The sequence below is a fragment of the Vanessa tameamea genome, chromosome 24, assembly GCF_037043105.1.
Source record: "Vanessa tameamea isolate UH-Manoa-2023 chromosome 24, ilVanTame1 primary haplotype, whole genome shotgun sequence".
NCBI classification, from domain to species: domain Eukaryota; kingdom Metazoa; phylum Arthropoda; class Insecta; order Lepidoptera; family Nymphalidae; genus Vanessa; species Vanessa tameamea.
Genome location: NC_087332.1, coordinates 1,777,516 through 1,802,239, shown reverse-complemented (window position 1 = coordinate 1,802,239; position 24,724 = coordinate 1,777,516). Strand labels below are relative to the sequence as shown.

At 33.3% G+C, this 24,724-nt stretch overlaps 1 protein-coding gene and 3 non-coding genes across 4 annotated transcripts; 3 read left to right on the top strand and 1 right to left on the bottom strand.

Moving 5' to 3' along the window:
* The first annotated feature begins 1,888 nt into the window (after positions 1-1,888).
* Positions 1,889-13,257, top strand: LOC113404868 (uncharacterized). Its single transcript, XM_026645937.2, has 5 exons — positions 1,889-1,975; positions 3,681-3,765; positions 10,097-10,206; positions 12,422-12,599; positions 13,202-13,257. Exons 1-5 carry the CDS (start codon positions 1,889-1,891, stop codon positions 13,255-13,257), a joined length of 516 nt encoding a protein of 171 aa, XP_026501722.1.
* On the bottom strand, positions 4,305-4,376 carry Trnac-gca (transfer RNA cysteine (anticodon GCA)). Its single transcript has one exon. It is a non-coding gene; the product is annotated as a tRNA-Cys (tRNA).
* Trnac-gca (transfer RNA cysteine (anticodon GCA)) lies at positions 6,891-6,962 on the top strand. The gene has a single exon. It is a non-coding gene; the product is annotated as a tRNA-Cys (tRNA).
* Trnac-gca (transfer RNA cysteine (anticodon GCA)) lies at positions 9,600-9,671 on the top strand. The gene has a single exon. It is a non-coding gene; the product is annotated as a tRNA-Cys (tRNA).
* Positions 13,258-24,724: the final 11,467 nt, after the last annotated feature.

Below are 24,724 nucleotides of genomic sequence, written 5' to 3'. Positions count from 1 at the left end.
AAGAACTTTATTTCTCAAGAACATTACAGTTCACTTATGAGTACAGAATTTTACACATAATGCAGTTAAACATGTAACAAGTAGTTCGACCGTAAGAATATCAATTGGTAATGACTCAAAAAAGGGTTGGATAGCAACAAGGAAATTATTTAATTAATTTTGTTTTTTTGGGTACGCATTTATTTTAAACTATAAAAGTATTTATTTCTTTAATATATATGTACTATACATGATGATGACCATCAGGGTAGGATACTATGATTAATGATTAATATTTCTTACAACACCAATAGCAAGTGGTGACTAACCATCAGATGTGCCATTTGCGAATCCGCCATTAAAATAAAAATACGTGTGCGTCTCGTGACGACCGACAGAAGAAGTCACTCAAACTGCCCGAATACTAGCGCTGTGAGTTAGGCTGAGAGAGGAGGAGCCTGCCTACCGCTGCTGTAAGAAAGGGAAGACAGACTGGCGCCGTAACGCGTTACGTAACGAAGCGGTTTACCTTTCCATAAATAAATAAAAAAACATAAATCTTTTACCGGCAACCTATATCGCGTTTTGAAGAGGGGGGTGGGGGACCATGTATTATTAGGTTTAAGAACAACCTCTACCGATGGTTTAGTTTATAACTAGTATAAAATAGTAACAACTGATTACCTTACTGGTTTGTATCCCATTAATCTCCATTTATAATAATAATAAAATTGTTTATAAATAAGAATAATAAAATCGTCTTTGTATATGAATTTAAAAAAATGCTTGTGTTGATAAGGTCGCGCAATGACCTCGCAGCGGATTTTCTGTCCACACCAACACGTATGCTGCCAACGCAATCGTTTACAACATTTAGTTATTCTTAAGTTTTTTTAATTATAATTATTTTTATCCTGTATTTAATATCCAATGAGATTATGTGCTTTTTATTATATCAATTTGGTTAAAATACAATATTGGTAGAACCATCATCTAAGCTAAAAACGAATTGTATGAAGCCAAAGGCAATTCTTGTCGTTTGTAACGGTAACGATACGCCTCCGATACTATTCCGATCCAACTTAGACCGAACTACAACTTGATCGTTGGTCTTTAAAATCAACTATTATGTTTCGATTTATCAACGATACAATAGCAATTTTTATTAGAACGTCCCAAGATTACAACCATAAAAGGGTAGTTTCCACTAGAACTATTCTAAATTCAAATATTCTCAACCAAAATAGTTTCGTCCACTCCATAATCATTCTCGAAGTTTATTATAATGAATGCAGTCGTTGTTGCTAAATCTGATTTTCCAGTTCCATGACTGAAATTATAGCCTTTTAAGATATGCTCTCCAATGTTTACATACATAATAAACCAATGCAGTCACTTTATAATTGACTAAATGAAAACCCGTCTTCGTTCGGATGAAATAAATAAAACTAAACAAATTTAGTTTATCATTTACTTTTCATATAACTTTTAACGTTGTGATTATCAAACATATATATTTCCTATCTAAGTGGTGAAAACTAACAATAGACATTATTTACACAGCTTTCTGAACGCACCCGTAAACGTCAAACATGGCCGCTCGTTGATCTGTCATGTCATTGAATTTAATATCGAAATATATGGATTATAAGAATTTTGCTGATGATGTTGTCGACTAAAAATCATTATTTTTTAACAATCTATAATTGTGAATAGGTTTCGATCGCGTCTATCATAGACCTGCACGAAATTATTAATATAAATACTGTATAATCTGCAACAAAACGACGTTGTAACATCAGCCTTATATCAATATGTAGACGTCATACAAAAAAAAAACACGTTTCATTTATATTCTTTTGTAAATAATATTTTGTTAATGTAATTAATAGTTTGAAGAGAAATTAAAATGTGCGATATATTTCCGGACGTGGACAATTGTTGCTTGGTAATTACATTGCGGATTGGGATGCTTTTGATATCGGTATTGGCAATTGTTAGTAATATTCATGTTACGTTTTAAATTTATTTATTTAAATAATATAATGCACAACATATGAGCATATACGAGATACTAAGAATAATAATATTTAACAAATGGTGCGCGAAGGCGGTTTAGACGCTTATAGCGATCTCTCAAAGACAACCTTTGGTGATAGAAGCTTAGAAAAACAGATAGGTTCAGATATAGACAGAGAGAGGATATAATAACTATAATATAAGAATATTTACACTAAAGTATAATAATAAACTACACACATGTACAACCCAATTATAATAACACGTCATAATTATAAACTACACATACATATATTATTTGATACTTAATTTATTTACTATCTACACGTTCAACGTACAAGGATGGAATAAGGGTCTACGTAGAATGTTTATATTGAAGTACAAAGACAAATGTTTTGTTTATTTCAGTCTTTCTCGACATACTGTTATAGATGACCTATGCACCACCTAATGCTTACTTAGCTCATTTTCCTGTCTATTACATTATCTTTCGAATTTTTAAATCATCAATTCAAAATAATCAGTCCGATCCATCTTCCATACAAGCTAAAATGTCTTAAATTGTAATCTATGTTTTAATAAAATTAATATTCTTTTTAAAAGTTATTTGAACAGAGACTCAGTACGTAAAACGATTAACCATAGTCAACATAACCCAATGAATAGTTCACCAACACATATACGACAATAACGTAAATATTGTTAATGATTTAAATAATTTATTTCTCACTGTGACTTATTTTTAACATTAGCTTACAACAAATCGGTTATCGTACCGCCCACCCAATTCCCGCCAATTTTCAAGTCATTGACATTCCTCATTTTTTTTTAAATTCATAGTGTCAAACTAGTTAGGCAGTGATCGAAATTTAAAGTAACATCAACTCACACATAACACAAGATAAAAGCAATATAATTACTACAATAGTTTCAGTTGGTATTTGTTGTTATTTTAAATCAAATTCGAAGTCAAAAATATTTATTCAATATAGAAGAATTACACTTAATTATTGATGTTCGAGAAAAAAAAATCTACCATCAGCTCGGAAAGAAACACCTCAAGCACTCAACAGGACTTTCCTTTTTCATATATTTTATTTTAACAATTGTATTTACAATAAAAAAATATATATATATTTATAATAAAAATATTTCTATTTGAAACAGCCATTCATTCCCAAGATGTGTTATCATCATAGCAGTCATTAGATTTACTTCCACGACACACAAATGTTCCTTAACGATTTTTTTAAAATTTTCATTGAAATAATTAGGCATTGAATTATTTACATATATACACAAGGGAGTCAGGGGCATTTACTAAGAGGAAACTTGTCTCACGGGTTTTAAATCGTCTTCCGATTCATCAATGCCGTTAAAGCGCTTCTAATCATAGACTGATGAGGAACATCCGATTTAATTTCGACGACGCCGGCCAATATACGACAGGTCACCTGTAAAAGAGATATGATAGTACATGTGTGCGTGTCTGTAAGTGTGTATGTGTGTTTAAATTCTTATGCCAGTTCACTAATGGAAGGTTAGCCGTCATCTCTTCGTGTAACCTGTCCTTTGACAAACTTTACTTGGTGGTTTTCACTGTGCAAGCCTGTATAGGTATGACTCACTCATCGTAATATATTCTACCGCCAATTGATTACCTTGATTTATTTTATTTTCAGATGACAGGCGTAGTTGGATTAAGCACGGTTGAACAAAAATCTCATATGAACTATCAAAAGGTTAAAGATGCTACTCATATTTCAAGTAAGTTTGTACGTGGTGGTAGGGGTTTGTGCAAGTCTCGGTTGGTACTGTTCTCAGATAATCTAACGCCAAGCAATATTTAGTATTGTTGTATTCCGGGCGTTTGAGCCCGGTTACTTTTTATCACCCAAGTTGTGAAGAGTAACCAAGCTCAAACCTAAGTGCCCTAGATTTGTGGCGATGTAAGAAATCGTCAATATTTCTTACAGCGTCAGTGGTTAGGCAGTTGTGACCACTAAATATCACGTGACTCATTTGCCCGTCCGCCTCTCTCGTCTCGTATCATATAAAAAGTGACATTTATAGATACACCTATTTACAACTTTTATAACACGACTAATTTTTGTTTAATTTATGTTTAAAGTAAAGCCAATATGGCAACTTTGAAAATAATTTCATTTCTGGAATGTTGATTTAAAACTGCTCGCAAGAGCCTACTTGAGGAGCATATTTTGGTGACCTTTAGGCACATAGCCGATTTACTAAACAAGCTTCGTAAATTTATTTTAAAAAAAACTTTAATAAAAGAAGAATTGTTAAGGGGACACCCGGGTTTGAACCGGGGACCTCTCGATCTGCAGTCGAATGCTCTACCACTGAGCTATATCCCCATGACAAATTAAATTGAAAATACAGATATAATTATTTTAATCGATCTATCTTATCTTATTGAAAAAAGATAAAACAGTCTTATCAGTGAAAGTTAATTAAAATTATGATTACTATTGATAATAAGATGATAAAAAAAATCGGCTTTCCTAATAAACTTATTTTAGAAGAAATTCTGAATTACAACCTAAACACAGCGATCCATAATAGAGATGATCGAATAATGAACTGACTGGCGGAATACCGCCCATACCGGCTAAGGAATCCAGAATACCTCGAAGACAAAAAACACCTTCCGCCAAAACCACCTTTAATAACACATTCCGAAACGAAGATGTCGTCTGGAATCCAACAGACTTCAAAAATAATAAAGAATAATTAAAGATTAACAAAAGAGCGTTCAACATGTCTCTGGAGATACAAATCAACAATAATAAAAATGAACATTATCTAGTGCATGTTAATAAACAGCTGCTTGTCTCTTTCCATCATCACTAAATTTACAAATTAATGAAAAGGACACAATATTGCTTATCTACTAATCAACTTTTATACAATATTCAAACGAAAATTAACACCGATTTTTCTTTTTCTAATCATCAAAGATTAACTATATTGCCAATGTAAGTTTCAAGACACTTATCCCTTTTTTAAATACCTAAAAGTATTATATACAACATTATTTAAAATATATTTAATATATTACGAGAGTATACCGTAGCCCTATTTGAAGAAGATTAGTTTATATATTATTTCCTTATTTTTGGGTATATTAACAAGTATTATAGGATTTTTGGTCAGTGATTTTGTCTACGTCATGGTGGCTGTAACTTACCACTGTGAGGTCACAGAAGCGATTCCACTCCACTTCTATTAATGTTTTACACCAATTTTTATTAAAAAACGATAGATACGATTTTAAATACAATCATCAGGTCATTAACCTCTGCTAATCTTTAAACATCCCACGCCTATTTTTATTATGCGTTCATTCATCTGTCGATATCAAAAGGACCGAATGAAAAAGATAAAATTACAATTATTATTGATGTAAAATATTTTAAATTATTATGACTATATTTAGCAACCTAAAAACTATTCACACTGTTGGCTTATTCACTCATATTATTTGCAGCTTCAACCACCACTCCAATACGAATTTGTGGATATGGAAGGCTTTCATGATACTCGTGTAGAATTCATCGTAATATATCAGTAATAGTTAAGCCCACAACTTTCGGTTCAGTATCTCATGTTCTAACCAATCTCAGAATTCCTTTCGAAATTGGATGGCACTATCTAACTCTCTCCTAGTCATGCTCTGCTGGAATCGGCCGATGACTGACAGCCAAGCAAAAAGAACACCTTACCACAATAGTCACCTTCACATGTACACAGTAACACAGAGAAGTGTCATATCATTCTTTACACTAAGGACCAAAGGTTACACTGGATCACTCTCTAAATTGAAACAGAGCAACAAATCTTATTGCTACTTAATAGTATGATAACAAAAAAAAAAGTGTTTACAATTTGTTTTTCATCCGCACCTACTGGATATCCGGAAATCCACAAAAGTGAAAACTTTAAGGCATTTTCGGCCTCGCACAACTACTCCGTGGAAGCTTCCGCCGGCTGTTTTTCCAAACTGATACTACCTTGGAAACCTTCGACAAGAGAGCCTACACATTCCCTAAAGATCAGCAACGCACCGCAAGCTTTCCGGTGTTACACATGTCCATGGGCAGTGGTAGTCACTTTTCATCAGATGAGCCTCCTGCTCGTTTGCCATCTACCACATAAAAAATACTCACTTCATCAATCACGATCATTTTTAACCATATAGAATCTTAATGTTCACAGGCTTTGATATTTCTATTTCATAATCATTATTATTATCACATGATCAAAAAATAGTATTAGTGTAAAATAGTTTGAATATGGTTTACTGTACAGCTTGTATGAATAATAACAATACAATAAAAACAAATCATTGAAAACGCGACAAAGGCCAGGCGTAATTTTTTTTATTGAAAATAATAACAAAATATTTAGAGTAAGTAATTTATAAAAAAAAAAAAATGTTAACGTAACATACCAACTATATCAATGGAAAAATTGCTAACTTATTTATGAAGTGTTGTTCATAATATAAAAATACATGAGTTATGTTTATTTCAATTTATCCTTCTTTGTCGATATATTTGCATTGGAAATAATTGTTTTGGACGCTTTAAGGTTAAGCAGAATTAGGCTGCCTTCACATCACATAGCACCGCACATATTAAAATATATATATTTTTGTAACTACGTGATGTTCTCATGGTTCAATTGCATTAATTCATAATAATCGATTATTTAACTCTTCGTTTGGCACCAAAATATACGCACAAAACCGTACCACAAGATAAAATGTATAGTATATAATATTCATATATTGAAGGATGACGCTACGAGTGCGTCGGTCACTGCATTTGCTATCTAATACAACAATAATATTTAATATATCACGCATCGGGGATATAGCTCAGTGGTAGAGCATTCGACTGCAGATCGAGAGGTCCCCGGTTCAAACCCGGGTGTCCCCTATGTTGTTTTATTTTTTATTTTTTAAATAAAATATTTATTTTACGAAGGTAGATGAGCAAATAGGCTTTCATTGAAGGTGAAATGGTTGCCCAAGAAATGTACTCACTAGTCAAGTGTCTTTAAAATCGCTATTATGATATAATTTAATATAATGTTAGTTATAGCAAAATTATTTCTATGTATATAAAGAACATTTGCTGGAAATATTGTGAAATTATTATTTTAAAACTCTTATATAATCTTATATGCAAATCTCATTATGATAATAAACGCACATCCATGCGTCATCATACGAATATAATTAATATGTATTTTAATAAACTGTTACGAAGTCTATCACTATTAGGTTGATTGCCTTGTTAGTTTAGCTTATATGGCAATAGACAGTCGAAGTCCAAAGTCCAAGATTCCAACCCCAGGTCTAGTTAATAAAAAAATATTTGATAGAACTGTGTCAGTCACTAAATAAAGGTGACAGCGTATTTACTTTAATTGAGAGATCTTAAAAAAAATATATATATGTATGTCTCTGTCAACTACTTTAAATAGCCTTTCAATTAACAGCCTAGCCATTTTTGGAAAATCAAGCGCCGAGTATTTTTTAGGCCACTGATTGAACGGTGCTGATTTTTAAAAAGGCTACGCTGCTTAATAGCTAAGTGAGCTCTCAATACAAATTATTGAACATGCCGGTACGAACCTGGGGCAATCGAATATAAGACATTGAAATTAATTATTGTTTCCATAGTTTTCAACTCCACATAAGTACAATTGAGCACTATAACTTAACTGGTGCGCAGTTGAATAGTATCCTTTGAGAATGTCTGCCGTGAAGTTTGTAGGATGAGTCAGCATAACATCTTTGTGACCTATGTTGGTGGAGCATTAGCGATGTATCGGTCAATATTTCACACAGCGCCAAGATTATTCACCATCAGATGAACCACTCATCCGTACGCGTAACTTATTAATTTTTTTTTTTTTTTAACTACACGTCAAGCTGAAGGCTTCTCTCCCAATTTTACGACAGTTGAGATTGTGTTTGATATATTATTGGTTCGCGGTAACAACAATAAAAAAGTAAATGGTTCTTAATATTAGTTTACACAACATTTCGAGATCGGTGTTTTTAATTCCTTATCTGCTATACATTATGAATGTACGTGTCGTTCTAAAGTTACGATTTTTTTTTTTTTTTATTCAAATATGTTTATTATAAGAGCTGAGATAGCATAGTGACTCGATCGATCGAATCTTAATAGAACAGTACTGGTTCAAGCCCAGGCAACTGACAAAATGTTCATTGGCATAATTTTGTTTTTGATGTGTGTTAGGTGTAAAAAACCGTTTCTAGTTAATGGTAGCGTTTTGCAAGCCCGTCTGGGTAGGTACCACCCATTCATCATATATTCTACCGCCGAGCAGCAAAACTCAGTATTGTTGTATTCCGGTTTGAAGGGTGAGTGAGACAGGGTAATTACAGGCTAAAGGGACATAACATCTTAGTTCCCTTGGTTGGTGGTAATGAAATGTAAGGTACGGGTAATATTTATTACAATGCTGTTATAAGTAGTGTTGATCACTTACCGTCTGACGACCCATAAAAAAGAGAGAATTTCCACCAATCCGCATTGGAGCAGCCTGGTGGAATAAGCTCAATACCTTCTCTCGTTTACACAGTGTTACTTTAAAATAACTAACCACAATTTTCTGAAATAATGATCATAATCCGATTAACTACTCTGATTAATACTGAACGTTGATTGGTCGCATATTGCGTCATCGGCTCTAACCGACCAATTAGCGTTTAGTTTTTATTTTTATTTTATCTTTCTAATCTCTACAGACATGTTTTCAATGCCTTTTATGCATCTTTCGATTATCGAATTTAGAAATGTTATGTATCTGAATGTTTTTCGTTTCTTAAAAATCTATTTAGATTTAAATTAATTAATCTCTCATTGAACAGCGTGAGCGTCACAGAAAGTGCAACCCGGATATATGTACGTGTTACGTTTCGCAATATATTTGCAGTTAAAGATTTGATTCGAATGATCATTTATTCGTTAATTAAGTCGTTATTATTGAGTGGATTTTGAAATACTCCTGGGAACAATGAAGGCGAGATTAGAGGATTCGTCATTTGTTTTAACAGCGTTTCATCTAAGAGGTGAAATTTGTTTGTTTGTTCATAGAGGGTAATCTCCGAAATTAAAGATCTAATTCTAAATATTATGTCATAGATAGGAAGCTATATTATTCTTGCGTGCTATAGGGTATCAATTAAATCTATATCATAATACATTATTTGTATAATATAAATTGTACTAGTACGAATCCGGAGCGGATCGCTAGTATTTAATACACGAACTTTATATATTTGTGTATCAAACGTTAATTTTTTTTTTGACATGTAAATACGTATGCGCTTTAAGCTAACTTTAAAAAATACTTTTAAGTAAATGAGAACAACATATTTATGATTGCTTATCAAATATTTATAATACCTACTAACGTATATGATTATATGTATATATATAATATTGCTTAGCGTTAAAAGTGAGGACTAAGCACGATCTCAGCCCATGCCATATATTCAACATGTAATATATTTACGATTCAACGTGATTCATAACGGGGATATAGCTCAGTGGTAGAGCATTCGACTGCAGATCGAGAGGTCCCCGGTTCAAACCCGGGTGTCCCCTAACCCTTTTTTAATATATACTTTCCATTAAAAAACAAAACACTACTTTTTTATGTTTCTTTTTATTTATGAACATTTAAAAATTACCTTTTAACCTTTTCCACGACGAGTATATTAGTTTTATGCCAAATTTTATGAGAAGCTTTCCAACGTTAATCTAAAATAATAAGTAAATACTTTACCATCTAGTAAAAAAGGCGAATTTATAAATATTCACATTTAACGATTCTTGTTTAAACTTCCAAAAAAACATACGATCTAATAGAAATACTATTGATATATGATGATATTTAGCAAGTCGTCAAGGGTATGAATGACTAACCCCCCCCCCCACACACACACACAATCATTCATGTGGACGTAGATGCGACCAGAAAGTATTTAGGTTTAATGTTGATTTAATTTGATCTTCTTTAAATTGCTTAGAAGCTGAAGAAGCAATGGACAAACTCGGTGTGCTCGTATCCGCGGGGATCAGCGTGATGTCATACCTGTTCATGATCACTGGTGTCTGCTTATTGATTGGTACTTTAATCGTAAGTCAATTTTTTTTATAGCCTGTGTTATTTTTTCACAAATGTTTGGAACCTGAAACCTCATTGAAGATTATTAATTATTTTATTGGTAGTGCCGAGGCAAGTAAATCTGTCCTTAAAATTTGGGAGTACTGGAACTGTCTGGACAACATCTTAACTTAACAGAATCATTTGATTGTATATAATGAAATGAAAGCGTGATTCAAGCTCATTATATGTCTGCAAATTTCGTTAACGTATCATAGTCCAGCCCACTTAGTAGTTTCACCTCAGAATTCGAGATACCGGGTTCAAACTTTTATTTTGATATCCTAAAACTTGTGTCAAAACCTATATAGGTATGGTGGGGTGTACGCGACTGCCCTTAAGTAAGGTCAAAAGTCATAAAAATCGAATTTTGACTTAGATGACTGGACTATCACGTAAAAACTGTAAATATTACCTGAATAGGACCTTCATATAAACATATTTTATTGCATTACAATTGGTTGAGTATAATATATACATAACATAACGAATACATATAACACAGCTGCAACCAAAAATTGGATCAAAATGTTGCCCGAAAATAAATACACACTGGCACATAAAAATTAAAATGAATCAAATCGATAAAAAATATACTACATAATACTTACAAGAAAATTGTTAATTTTAAGAAAAATAAACTACCCCATCTATCAAATATACATTCAAAATTATCCAATGTCATTATTTTTCTTTTTTTTTTTCGGTGCAATAAATTTGCTTTTCCATAATTTTGAATTTATTTAAAAGTTCTTATCTTTAACAAAAAATAACCCAAAACGATGATTGGCGTGACGAACGCAATCAAAGCCTAAATATAATTTTAAAAATGTAATGTAATTAAAAGTATACTTATTGCACGTAATATACATGCAATAAGCATTCTTTTTTGGAGAATATAATGGCCTTTCATGGCTAAAAGGAATGGAGTATTATAATACATAAAAAAAACTGGTGACCTTCAGAAACAATAAATCGGACTCTCAACCCCTTCCTATTTTAACAACTCGTATTTGAATAGCATTGTGTGATAATGTGCAAAATTTATGATCTAAAGGAAATAAAACATTAGCGCAGCAATTCAACACGTATAGAGCTGAAATGGTCCAGTTGTTAGAACACGTGCATCTTAACCAACGATTGTGGGCTCAAGCCCAGACATGCACCACGGAATTTTCATGTGCTTAATTGGTGTTTGTAATTCATATCATCATCGTGAGGAAACCTACATGTGTCTAATTCAACTAAATTCTGCCACATGTGTATCCACCAACCCGCATTGGAGCAGCGTAGTGTAATCTGCTCCAAACCTTCTCCTTAAGGGGAGAGGACTTTAGCCCAGCAGTGGGAAATTTACAGGCTGTTACTGTTTGAACATGTATAAATCTATTTACTCATGTAAACTCGCTCTTCCACATTAAAATATTATCGATGTACATAAGTGTGAATGATGCTTGTGCTAACAAGAAGTCCTAGTGTGCGTGAGACTACGAGTACGAGCAATAAAATACAAAAAATATGATCTATTTGTTAAGTTTATTTTCTTAAAATGCTGATAATGCAGGAACGCGCCTTCGTGTTTTCGTGAATGAAAACATCTGATACTAGCTATATCTTTACTGAGTTTAAGAGAATAAATTGGCAATCTAAATTGAATATCAAATAATATTTGAGATGAAGTTTTTGTGGAACGAAAAACATTGTTAACAATTTTCAGCCTCTTCAAAATTACGTTCCATTGAAAATTTGTCGCTAAATTTCGAACCAATACTTGTTCGTTCAAATCTTTGGTTTTACCTCATCGATTACCTTTTAAATTATCTATAGGTGAACTTTGAAGATTCCATAACGAATAATTGTACTTTTTTTTATGAAGTAGGTAGATGGATGGGCAAATGGGCCATCTGATGGTAAGTGGTCACCATCGCCCACAGACATTGACACTAAGAAATATTAACCATCCCTTAAAACACCAACCTTAAGAACTGAGATGTTATGTCCCTTGTGAATGTAGTTACATTGTTTCACTCACCCTTCAAACCGGAACATAATATCTGATGAGTGGGTGGTACCTACCCAGACGGGCTTGCACAAAGCCCTACCACCAAATAAAAAAACATGAGATGAATTATAAATACACATTTAGTATTACATATTTTTGTTTTGTTTCAATTCTTCTTTAATCCAGGATGAAGAGGGACTTGTCCAAATATTCGTTTGGGTGACATTTTTCAACGTCATCCTTGGTTTCGTCATGGTCTTGGGAACGGCTATCGAGTGCATTGCGAAAAGCAGCTGCATCTTGAGCGACCTGGATTGGCTATCGGGATCCGCTTTGCTGGTTTTAATTATCGGATATTTGTTCTGTAAGACATTTTTTTTATATATACATACATATATTTAACCCTATATAAATACTCACCAGAATAGAGAATTACAAATGAAACCAATTTTATACAATCGTTTCGTGTTAGCTTCGCTTTAAAAATCTTTATTCAATATAAAAGTTGATCAGATGATATTCATGAATGATCAATAGAGTGCGGGAGTATCTTCTACTGAATAACGTGACTTTTTTTTATTGTCTTACTAAAAAAAATACTAAGCCAAAGTGCATAAAACTTATATCAGAAGATGAAGGTTTTATCATATAATATTATTATTTAAACAGCTGCGCTTCAAAGTTAAAACCCCGCTTTGAATTCTTGTAATATAATATCTTTATTAATATTATAAATCCGAAAGTAGCTCTATCTGTATCTGAAAGTACCTCTTCATACTGAAGCGATTTAGATAAAATTTGGTAAGGAGATAGTTTGAGTCCCGCTTGGAATAGTATTTCACCCCGCGAAAGGATGAAAGGGGGAGTGACAACACTGTCAAATCTTAAAAAGTTGTATAAATTTTGCGCGGCTAAAGCTCCAGGTTCAACTAGTATTCAATAAAAATAATGATTTTTTCATTACAGTGTGGATATATTTCATTTGCGTCGCAAATAGTTACGTTTTGGGTGTTGTAGGATAATTTGGAATCGAAAATAATAATCAAGGTGTCAAATGGTGATTGTTAATACCTATTTATTTAAAGGTAAATGTTATATTTACTCATTTGTAAGTGCTACATATATTTAATATCCCCCCTACACAAACAATAATTCTAAATGAGCAGTAGACATATTGTTCTAGTATAAATAAGTACAATTATTTATATAAAGCGCATTCAAATTCAAAATAGTTACTTTATTTATGATATATATATATATGTCGGAGGAAGAAACGGAATATTTTTCTTGTGTACATTTTAAATTGTATACGTTTATTATCTTTCTATTTTAGTTTTGTTTACATTGGGTATTGTTTTTAATTAATTTTGTGGGAATTTTAAAAAGCGAACTTTAGTCTGAATTCGTTCATGTTCGAATACGAATTTCCGCCAGAGTCCTTTGTGGTAATTTTATTTCGGTTGTTTTGGAATAAGTTCCTAGTTGTTATACATTTGGGGAGCTAAGAAAACGGTTATGTTTTTAAAATATTCTGTAGGTAAAGTTTCATAACAATTTTTTTTTTTTAATATTATCTTTTTATTTCATGTTATTGCTGAATAGTTAACTTTATTTTCGTCTTTCCTTCTTTGTCGTAATATGCATTGAAACGAGTGGTACTATTACTTTTTATATGACTCGTAAGCGCGACAAATTTCGCAATAATATATTGCTATAGATTCTTTGAAATTGTCCGTCGCTCTGAACAAAAGTCGCTTCAAAAGATTAGTTAAATAGTTTTAAGACGATGTTAGCTACTTAAATAACTTAAAAAATAAATTTAATAACATTATAAATTATTTTTGATCAAATGTTTTACAAAAATATAAATAAAAAAATAACAATTTATTTCTTAAATTCTAATTAAAAACCATAGATATTAAATTACATCTTAATGTATCTGTAACAAACGTTTGTGTCTATGCATTTTTTTTTACTATATTACTTTTTTTGGTTATTTCATAATTTTAAATTATTTTCAGCTATTTTGAACGTGGTTTTATTAAGACGAAATGAGACCACAGACTGTGTTTTCGTGGTCAAACTAGGAAGTGACAGATGACGTCACAATTGATCGCGGTTGGAAGAAATACACCAAATGCTTGTCACGTCTCGAAATCGAATATTGAACACGATTTCTAAATTTAAAATGAGATTGTGAATTGAAGTGTTCTGAGACAAACGCTGGATACGTTTAAGGCCTCTAGGCATTAATAAACTTCTAGCCTCTTCTAGCGTGGCCTCTACTAACGTTAGTTATTTTGTCATTTGCTTTAACTTCAGTAAGTAACAGATTGTGCTTGACTTGGTCGTGGGCACCAACCTTGGGAACTAAGATGTTATATCCTTTGTGCCGGTAGACACTGGCTCACTCACACTTCCAACCGGAACACAATACTAAATATTGCTGTTCGGCGGTAGAATATATGATCAATGGGTACCTAAATACTATCATCAATAAGATATATACCACAAATAAATTAATTACTACTTAAACAATGTAAATGTCTCAAAATATTCTCAAATGCAAACAATTTTCGCAAAAAGATATGGATCCGAGTTTAGTCACTTAAGCATTTCATTATTAACCTAAACTTGATTGAAATATCCCCAGACGTAATCATCTTTATTTGAAAGTGGTAGTGCCACCTTCGAGTTGCAGCCGAATGGGCCGACAGGCCCGGGGAAGTACCACTCTCTCACTTAAAATCGGCGTAAAGTAGTAGATATGTTACCGCGTTCCCCAAAACACGATGTTTGTACAGAATTTGTTTTCTTCCTTAAAGGCTGGCAACGCACCTGCAAGCCCCCGGTGTTGCAGATGTCCATGGCCGGTGGTAGTCATTACTACCACCATCCATCAGGTGAGCCTCGAGCTCGTTAGCCACCTATCACATAAAAAAAAAAATGCTACTCACTATCTTGTAGTTTAAATAGAATCCGTTCAGTTTAAAAATGGAACACATCCTGTATTATTTCAACAGTTAGTAGTGTCATTTAAATTGAGAAAAAAATCATAACATCGGTGAATTAAAAGCTACTAACAGAGTTTAAATATATTCTAACTACTATCGCCTGATGCAATATTATTTAACAAGCGTGACGTCATTGATAAGGATAAAATCCCGTTAGGTATATGTAGTCAGATCGCTATTTCGAGGTAGTCTTGAGACACCGGTTTTGAAGTTGCCGACAATTGCCGGATTTTGAAGGCACCAGTACGAGTAGCACGTTCTTCGAGACGCCTTGGCACCAGCTACCTGCATCCAGCCAGTGGAAAGCTAGCTTTAGATTTATCTAACCATTAATACTGTTCTGTCTACCTGGAAAAAACGATACGTCTATAAAATAATTTTAAATGTCATTAAACTCGAAAATCGATTTTAATGTAATACATATGTTCCATATTCTATCAATTATTGTTTGTGTTTTATATCTGAATTTGTTGGTTTATTGTGGTATTCTCGATCACAGAATCACTGAGTCGAAATTCACCTGTAGTTATTTATTCACTTGTATTCTCGAAGTTTAAACCTATCAAGTCCGTTTACACACACACGAGTTACAGAAAGAAATTCATTTTGTAACATTGTTTAAATTCCAATAGTGGTTTAAATATTTTTTTATACATTAACATGAAAACGGAGAGATAATTTTTTTAGTGAAATCATCGACATATTCACAATTATAACATTATTTTACTATCATGGTACAATGTATAATGTATGTATTATACATTTTATACTTTATACATTTTTTTAATCATAAATTATAAAAACATTAGTATTTTTTTATTTTTTAATATATTTGTATTGTTAATTTACTAATAAAAATATGTTTTCAATTAAAACCTTGTTTTCATTGTCAAAAGAATATTGAGCCCATATATACCCAAGGAGTCGCGTTCGCCTAACCAAATAAAAAGATGCATGTACTTATGTACGCACGTTAGAAGATCTATATCGTCAACGTAATTAAAAATTTTGTTTTCGATAGCATGCAAAAAAATTTTTTTTTTTACTTTTTTACACTTTCAAATTTAAATTTTGTAATAAAAAACTATTGCTAAAAGGGAGAAAGATAAGGCATGAAGTTGTCCATTTTGAGCGATTTGACACTTAATTGGCGGTTTAGCGAGCAACTTCATCATGTACTTTTCATGTGCGCATATTTTTTTTTTTAAAACGCTACAAAAGAAGTATCACTTCAAAAATACAAATAACAATAAAATAATTTTAAATTCGTAAATCAACATAAATATTTTAATTAATGTAATTACACAAAAATTGTAAAATTATTTAGTTTAGCGCCAAAAAATCTCCGGAGCGTATATGCGTTATATATATTCAATCATCGTTAGTATGCTCGAGAGAATATATATGTATATCTTAACAGCTACTCGTCAAATATCAATTTTGTATTTGTATGTCAACACAAGACCGATGGTAGGGATTCACGCAAGCCTGTGTTGATAGAAAATACTGGCTAATCATTATATTTAAATTTAGAATTAAATAGACAAACTGAACTTAGTTATAGACTTCCTCGAGACAAAATATCAACGCGTAAATCAGATTAAATTCCGTTACGAAAAATCGTAAGCTATAAACGATCTTAAATCAAGGTACGACGACGAATATAACTAATGCACTCTTGCTTCCGTGTCGTGAAACTATGTCAAGGAGATGTTAGGAATTTCCGTTTAACCTTTACGAAGTTGTAATAAATTATATATTAATGGTAAGAGCACAGGATGGCCCAGTGGTTAAAACACTTTAATTATGATTACGGGTTCAACGCCACTGAAAGTTCAAGTTCAAATAGTGCTTAATTTGTTTTATAAATATTTTGTAGTTATTAAAGGGCTTGACTACTTGGTTATTTCTTCAAGCCCATCTGGGTAGATACCACCGACTAATCAGATATTCTACCGCCAAACTGTAATACTCAGTATTGTTGTGTTCCGGTTTGAAGGGTAAGTGAGCCGGTGTAACTACTACGGCCTGTGTAAAAGACACAAGAGACATAACATCTTAGCTCCAAAGGTTGGTAGCGTATTGGCGATGTAAAAGATTGGTTAAACCACCGATGTCAATCTGTGGTGGTCACCGCTTACCATCAACTCCATTTGTCAATCCACCAAAAAAATAAGAATATTTAGTAGCACCGTCACTGTGAGAAACGAGTGTTATAATTCTGATGAGACGAATTCACGTCAAGGTTTAGAAATGTTCGTCCTAAGATGATTCGACGTTATCAGAACAGTTCTTCGATAAAGCTACGCGGAACGTGTACGTTTGTCACGTCGTCGACAAGGCGTCACACTGCTAATTAGTTTCCATACACACTTATTTTAATAGTAAATGATGATTAGATCATAATTTTTAACGTTCTTCAACCGTATAACTACCTACTAACACACATAACTAACTACCGCCAAATAACTGTATTGCTGATACAAAAATGTTTTTAGAATTCAATATCTGCATTGTATGGCGATAGCACCAGATCTGAATATACACATTATCAAGCCTACAAACAATTATAGCTAAGATTGGCTTCGCACTCGAACTAAAGGCTATATTAAAGCTTGTACTTGTATGAAAGCACAGTAACCATACGCCTCGAGTCACCCCCGAGGCGTAGAAGTGTCAACCTCATTATCGCCCTGATCGTATTATTGTAGTAGATTGTAGATTGATGTAGGTTTGTCGCGTCAATATATTTGACTGCTTCGTTGGTCTAGTGACTGGATATAAGTCCGCTGATCCCGAGGTCTTTGCTTCAAACCCCGGTCGGGAGGGTAAAAAGTTTTTAGGTTGTTTTTTAGTAACAGCTCAGAGTCTTGTAGCTGGATTTGTTCACACTCCCGCGCCTCAGAAAGCACGTAGAACCGTTGGTCCCGTGCCTATTCTCTTCCCGGTCGTATTAGATGTTCCGTCCCGTCCATTATCAGAGTGAGGGGACAAGAGTGCACTATAATATGTCCCGCAAAATCGGTCATGACGCCGTCATGAAATTTAATATTGTTTTCTGTTATGCCATATTGTTTGACATTACAAACAATTGTATATATTCTTTATATATTTGCGTTTATTTTTAATCTGTCTCCGTCTCTCCCAATCTGATTGAAGTTTCGTTGCTTTGTTATTTTCGCTATTGTCGTAATAATTGCAAAATTTACATAATATTCATTACGTAGGTAAATATTTTTCTGTGTCTCGCGTAAAAAATTTGAATAATGATAATAAAATATAATAATACTTTTTATTTAAAGAATGTATTTGAACAATGTTAATTGAAAAACTTCATGGCTTATTCTTCTTTACGATTCGGATCAATGTATGATTAATGTCTAATATAAAACATAACATAAAATAACATAATCAGCCTGTAGATTTCCCACTGCTGGGCTAAGGCCTCCTCTCCCGTTGAGGAGAAGGTATGGAGCATATTCCACCACGCTGCTCCAATGCGGGTTCAAACCCAGGCAGGCACTACTGAATTTACATGTGCTTAATTTGTTTATAATTCATGTCGTGCTCGGCGGTGAAGGAAAATCATCGGTTAAGATGCACGCGTTCTAACCACTGGCCCATCTCGGCTCTTATAACTCATATAACTCAGTTAAACTAGCAATATTTATTTATTTACATGCACAATATATGTATAACAGCGCATCGCTAGCGCCATCTTTTAATTAACGAGGAGACAAGATTTGTCAGCTAGTCGGTCGGGTGAAGCGTCGTATCGACGGTTGGCGGGAATACAGAACGCCGCCATTTTTGTGGAGCAGTCAACTGCAATCGCTGCAACGACTGCGACGAATCATCTTAATTCCTCATACATTTTATATTGTGGTACTGTAATTGCTTACGAAATGAATAAACATGACTTATCATGCTAGAGGTGGAGGTCTTCTGCGTTTATATATATTTATCATTTTTATTTATACTTATTACTTAGTGCTACTAAAACTATAAAGATATAAATGGAAAAGGAACATTTATGGTGAAAAACTAATTCGAATAAAATAAGAACTTACTTGGTGGTAGGGCTTTGTGCAAGCCCGTCTGGGTAGGTACCACCCACTTTTCAGATATTCTACCGCCAAATAACAGTACTCTGTATTGTTGTGTTGCGGTTAGAAGAGTGAGTGAGCCAGTGTAATCACAGGCACAGGGGACATAACATCTTATTTCCCAAGGTTGGTGGCGCATAGGTGATGTAAGGAATGGTTAATATTTCTTACAACGCCTTTGTTTATGGGCGGTGGTGACCACTTACCATCAGGTGGCCCATGTATTACTAACTGCATTATATGGAAAAAAATATACACACCGATAAAGTAACGCGTTCAAAATGTAAATTCGGATGAACGTTAAAGATAGTTTTTAAAAACAAATTGACTTCAGACTAAATTTCAGTTCTTAGAAGTTGATAACTCTATTAGCTAGTATCAGATAAATTCGTGAGTTAATAGAAAAGTTTGCTTGAGTATATTACCTTAATGGCTTCGTTATAGATTTACGCTCTTAACGTTTGAAGTCTTTTGGTTTTATATTATATGTTTACTACAATCATTAGTAAGATTGAAAAATATAGTTTACCTGTACCGTCCCCTAGTAGATTTTAGTTTATTTGAGATTACTACGGAGGATGTTCTTAAAACTATATGTAAAAGAAATACATTTGTAATTGAGTGTGATGGTTTCAACATTTATTAGTTAAAAGAAACTATGTAATAACTTTAATGGAATAAATAAATATTGTGAACCAGCTCGGATAACAAGCGAGATTTCTACGTGTATTGACAATGTGTTTTGTCGATGTTAAATATATAAATCAATCATAAAGTATTGTAAGCCTATAAATTATTTTATATAAAATATTTATAACAAATCATTTAAGGTTGTATAGCTTTTGGCTATTGAGTTATATTCAATCACAGAATTATATAAATGTGATGAATACTTTTTGGTTTGACATTTTTATAAAAAAAGTAGAGGAAGAATATTTTTGAATTTGACGAGAATTGTTAATCTGGGTTGAAATGCGGAAGATAATGGATGATTGTAACAAAAACTGGAAAAATAAATATTGTAAACTATACTAAATATTGTTAATTATTTGACGTTCCTATTTACTTGAAGCTGGGTCTTCACTATAGTGTGTGTAATAGCTACCTTATATACTACTTATATACTAGGGCATCGAGATAGCGAACGAGTGATGATAACTATCATATTAATAATATAGTACTAGCTGGTACCCAACCGATTTGTCGTCAGGATAAACTTGAGATTTGAAAAAAAGGCGATAAGATCAACTGAATTCGATTCCGCGTTGATTGATCACAAGGTTATACCGATACGTTCAGTAGTTTTACCGTTAATGACGTACTATATTTAAATATAATATAAATACATATATATCATCAAAATATAAAAAATAATTAATAACATATACTTATGAAATATAAAAAAAATAATAATTACAAATAAACACAACGCTAAAACAAAAGATAAATCAGACCGCCGAGTTTCAACGCCCTCCGAAGTAAATTAGGGAATTCCACAGGGTATAACAAAAAATACGACGAGAAAAAAAAAGATTAAGCAATAAAAGTTTGTTTCTTCATTTATACCATTTTACGTTTGTATTTTCTCCGAAATACGAAATGCTGTTTCACACGAACAATGCCACAACAAACACTTGATAGTAATCTATACTTCATTTAGAAATTCGAAAGTAACTCTGTCTGTCTGACTGTTGCTCTTTCACAACCATTTGTGCATAGATTATTAGGGAAAATTGGTTTATTTATTTATTTACATTAGGACAACCAACACTATATACAATATTACATTAAAATTATATTTCAAAATTATCAAGGCAAAAGTTCGACTACTTAAATTGAGTCTCACCATGTTCTATCATATTGCACGATCTGTATTAAAAATATAAAATAAAACTTAGCAATAATTAAAAGATTAGAAGTTATAATATATATTTTTTAACTATTACATAATTAATAAAACCAATAAAATATTCGATAAAATTAGAAATGATCACAAATAAAATTCTTTATCATTCGATTGAACTGAGGTATAAAGTAAATGGTTCCAAGTAAGGACATAAGCTACTTTTTACGTCTAATAGCTAACGACCACCCCTTAAAACGAGAGCGAAGCCGCGGGAAACACCTAGCTATTTATATATAACCAATATCGAAACTTGCATTGATCATGAAGATTGCATGGTATTTGTCAGACAGACCATTTTTTTTTATGATATTGGTAGGCGGACGAGCAAATGCCACCTGATGGTAAGTGGTCACCACCGCCCATAGACAATGGCGCTGTAAGAAATATTAACCATTTCTTACATCATCAATACGCCACCAACCTTGGGAATTAATATGTTATGTACCTTGTGTCGTTAGTTACACTGGCTGACTCACCCTTTAAACCGGAACACAACAATACTGATTACTGCAGTTTGGCGGTTGAATATCTGATGAGTGGGAGGTACCTACCGGGCTTGCACAAAGCCAAACCACCGAGAAATGTTATACATAGAGCGTGATGAGCGATCCAAAAAATGTGAAATTATGAATATTTGATACACAGACGGCGGCGAGTTGTTTTTGTTTTATAACAGGTAGTGATTTGGAGCCAAAACATATCACATATATATATCCACAATTTCCAAACACGCGTAAAGGTTATCATTAAGTTAAGATACAAATGCTGTGGATGAAACTCGACGTTTCAAAGCGTTCTAGTGTAATATTCATGACCAACTCCGTTCGCTCTTGAATCGATATATCTATACATATAATAAAATTGGAGTGTCTGTTTGTTATATTAAAATAACCGCTTTTTACTAAATGCATATGTATGTATACACAGTACATATACCGAAATATTTTTTTTTACAATTTTTGTCTGTCCGTCAGTCTGTTTGTTCCCGCTAATCTTTGTCTTAATACTGTCCAGTACCGCGCGCAGCTCTCGCGCATGCCACCTCTCCACCGCCACTGCGGGTACCTCCCACCAACGACTTAATATCACAAAAGCTGCCTAATAATAAGAAATAAGACTTAATAATAACTTTTTGGTTTAATTCAAACGCGCACGAAATTCAAACGGCACAGCTAGTTCATTATATATTTTGTGTTTGAGTGGGGCCATAAAAACTGCATATGTCCCCTAAAAGATTTATCTTAATAATACAATATCGACGTTAAGAAGTAACATAGCGCCATAAATATAATACAGAAGTTTCCGTGATAAAAGTGATAGAAAGTGCACCTGGTCCACTTTACCTTCACTCCAATCGTCAATGATGGGATGGCAATCCGAAATTAATGGAGATATTGCAAGCACTGCTCTAATGCGAGTTGATGAATACACATTTTCCAGACTTTCATCCGACACACGCAGGCTTCCCCACAATATAGGAAACAAATACTTGATGAATTATAATGAACCATCTTCCCGTCAACAATTTTCAACGTTGATTTTGTAGCTTATTCCACCACGCTCCTCCAATGCGGGTGGCAGAATTTCATTGAAATTAGACACAAGAACGTATCCTCACGTCGGTTCCGTCACCGTCGAGAACAAGATGAGTTATAAACACAAATTAAGCACATTGAGTTAAGTGGCGCTCTCCTGGACTTGAACCCGCCATCATCAGCTAAGATGCATACGTTCTAACCAAATATGTTTTCAAAACATCTCTAATTTTCAAAAAATATTATGGTCGAATATCCACGACGACGAACACAGTATTGTCAATATATAGTCTACAACACAGACTGGAGTTATCCCATTGTTGATATTTTACAAGAGTCTTTAGGACAGTATGATAGCATTTGTGCCGGCAAAATTTCCGTGAAAAAGGCAACAAGCAAAATACAATCGATCATTCTCGAAGCAGTTCCCCAACTATTATTTATAACTAGCTGAACCTACTGCTTTACCTGCGCGAAATTTATAAAACTTTTTGTATAGCAGACAAACCACTACCCTCCAATTTATACATTCGAGGGGTGAATTAAAAAAAGTAACCTTTGTCCTTCCCCGAGTCTCAATCTATCTCAATACCAAATTCCATCTAAATCGGAACAGCGGCTTAACCGAAGAGGTAGCAGACAGAGCTACTTTCGTATTTATAGTAGTAGCACAGATTTCTATATAACATAAAAATCGCCCGTTTGATCGCAGGCTATAGAATAAAAGACGTCGTAGACACATATCAAAGTAAATATTTATGGTATTTTTTTCAGGGAAACCGAATATTTATACCAATATTACTGCTACTGAAATTATATATTGTAATGTATAGATCAACGCTCAATCAGGGACAAACAGCTGGACGGATTTAGATAAAATTTGACTAATTTGTCAGATAACATGGTTATACATCGTAACGTTACATTACCTTGATAAAGTTTTACTCCAAAAATGTGAAATGATGAATGTCATACAGACAGACGCGGCGATTTGACTTTGATTTATTATATGTAGTGATTATGAGCCAAAACAAATATCAATATCCACATTCACCACATATAAATAATCATTATGTTAAGGAAGGTAAAAATGGTTTAGATAAAAATCGATGTTTCAAACTGTTCTGGCCGATTTCAGTCGCGGCGGCCTATCCCAACTACGTACAAGTAAAACATAAGACTTTTACTTGGTGGTAGGGCTTTGTGCAAGCCTTTACGAGTTTAATTAGCAAGTGTTTTACGAGGCACGGCACGGTACACTTCCACCTTCTAGACTACCGGCTGACACTGAGAATTTTTCTATAGAAAAACAAAAAAAAAAATTTTTTGGAACCCGGGACTTCAGAATTTCGGCCTCATATCTGGTCACTAGACTAACGAAGCAGTCATACCAAGTTTAGTATATATGCTGCTGATCCCTTTCCCCACGCAATCGAAACCTCAGCCAGAATCTCGTTACTTATAAATAATGAAATAAATCCAAAAAGAAGGCATATAATCAAACTCAGAGTACAGGAGTTACGGTATTGGCAGCCAGCCACGATATGCGCTTAGCAAGCGATGCAGACGAAGTGCTCCATTTTCTTTTTCTTAATACAGAGCAGCATTGCCTCTCGCCCATTGTAAGAATACAATAAGCGAGGAGTATATTACCATTTTATTCATTTTAAAGAACCCTAGAGCTAGCCAGTCAATAGCGGACAGTAAGTATTATTGCGATAAACGTCTTAATGTAGGCTTTATATAGGCTTTCTGCACTAATTCCTAAAAAATGAACTTATAATACTTGCTTGTACTACAGTTCTATTCTGCAAGAACTCAATTCTTGTCTCACTGGAAGAATGTTGAAAACCGACATACACTGTTTCATTTAAATGTGAATTTCGAGTTTTTTGTTATAGAATTACAACAGATCCATTATTTAACCA

Coding starts and splice junctions, on each gene's coding strand:
- LOC113404868 (XM_026645937.2), top strand. CDS start 1,889: ATGTGCGATATATTTCCGGACGTGGACAATTGTTGCTTGGTAATTACA. Junction 1,976..3,680: donor TGATATCGGTATTGGCAATT/GTTAGTAATATT, acceptor TTTTATTTTCAG/ATGACAGGCGTAGTTGGATT. Junction 12,600..13,201: donor AATTATCGGATATTTGTTCT/GTAAGACATTTT, acceptor TTTTCATTACAG/TGTGGATATATTTCATTTGC.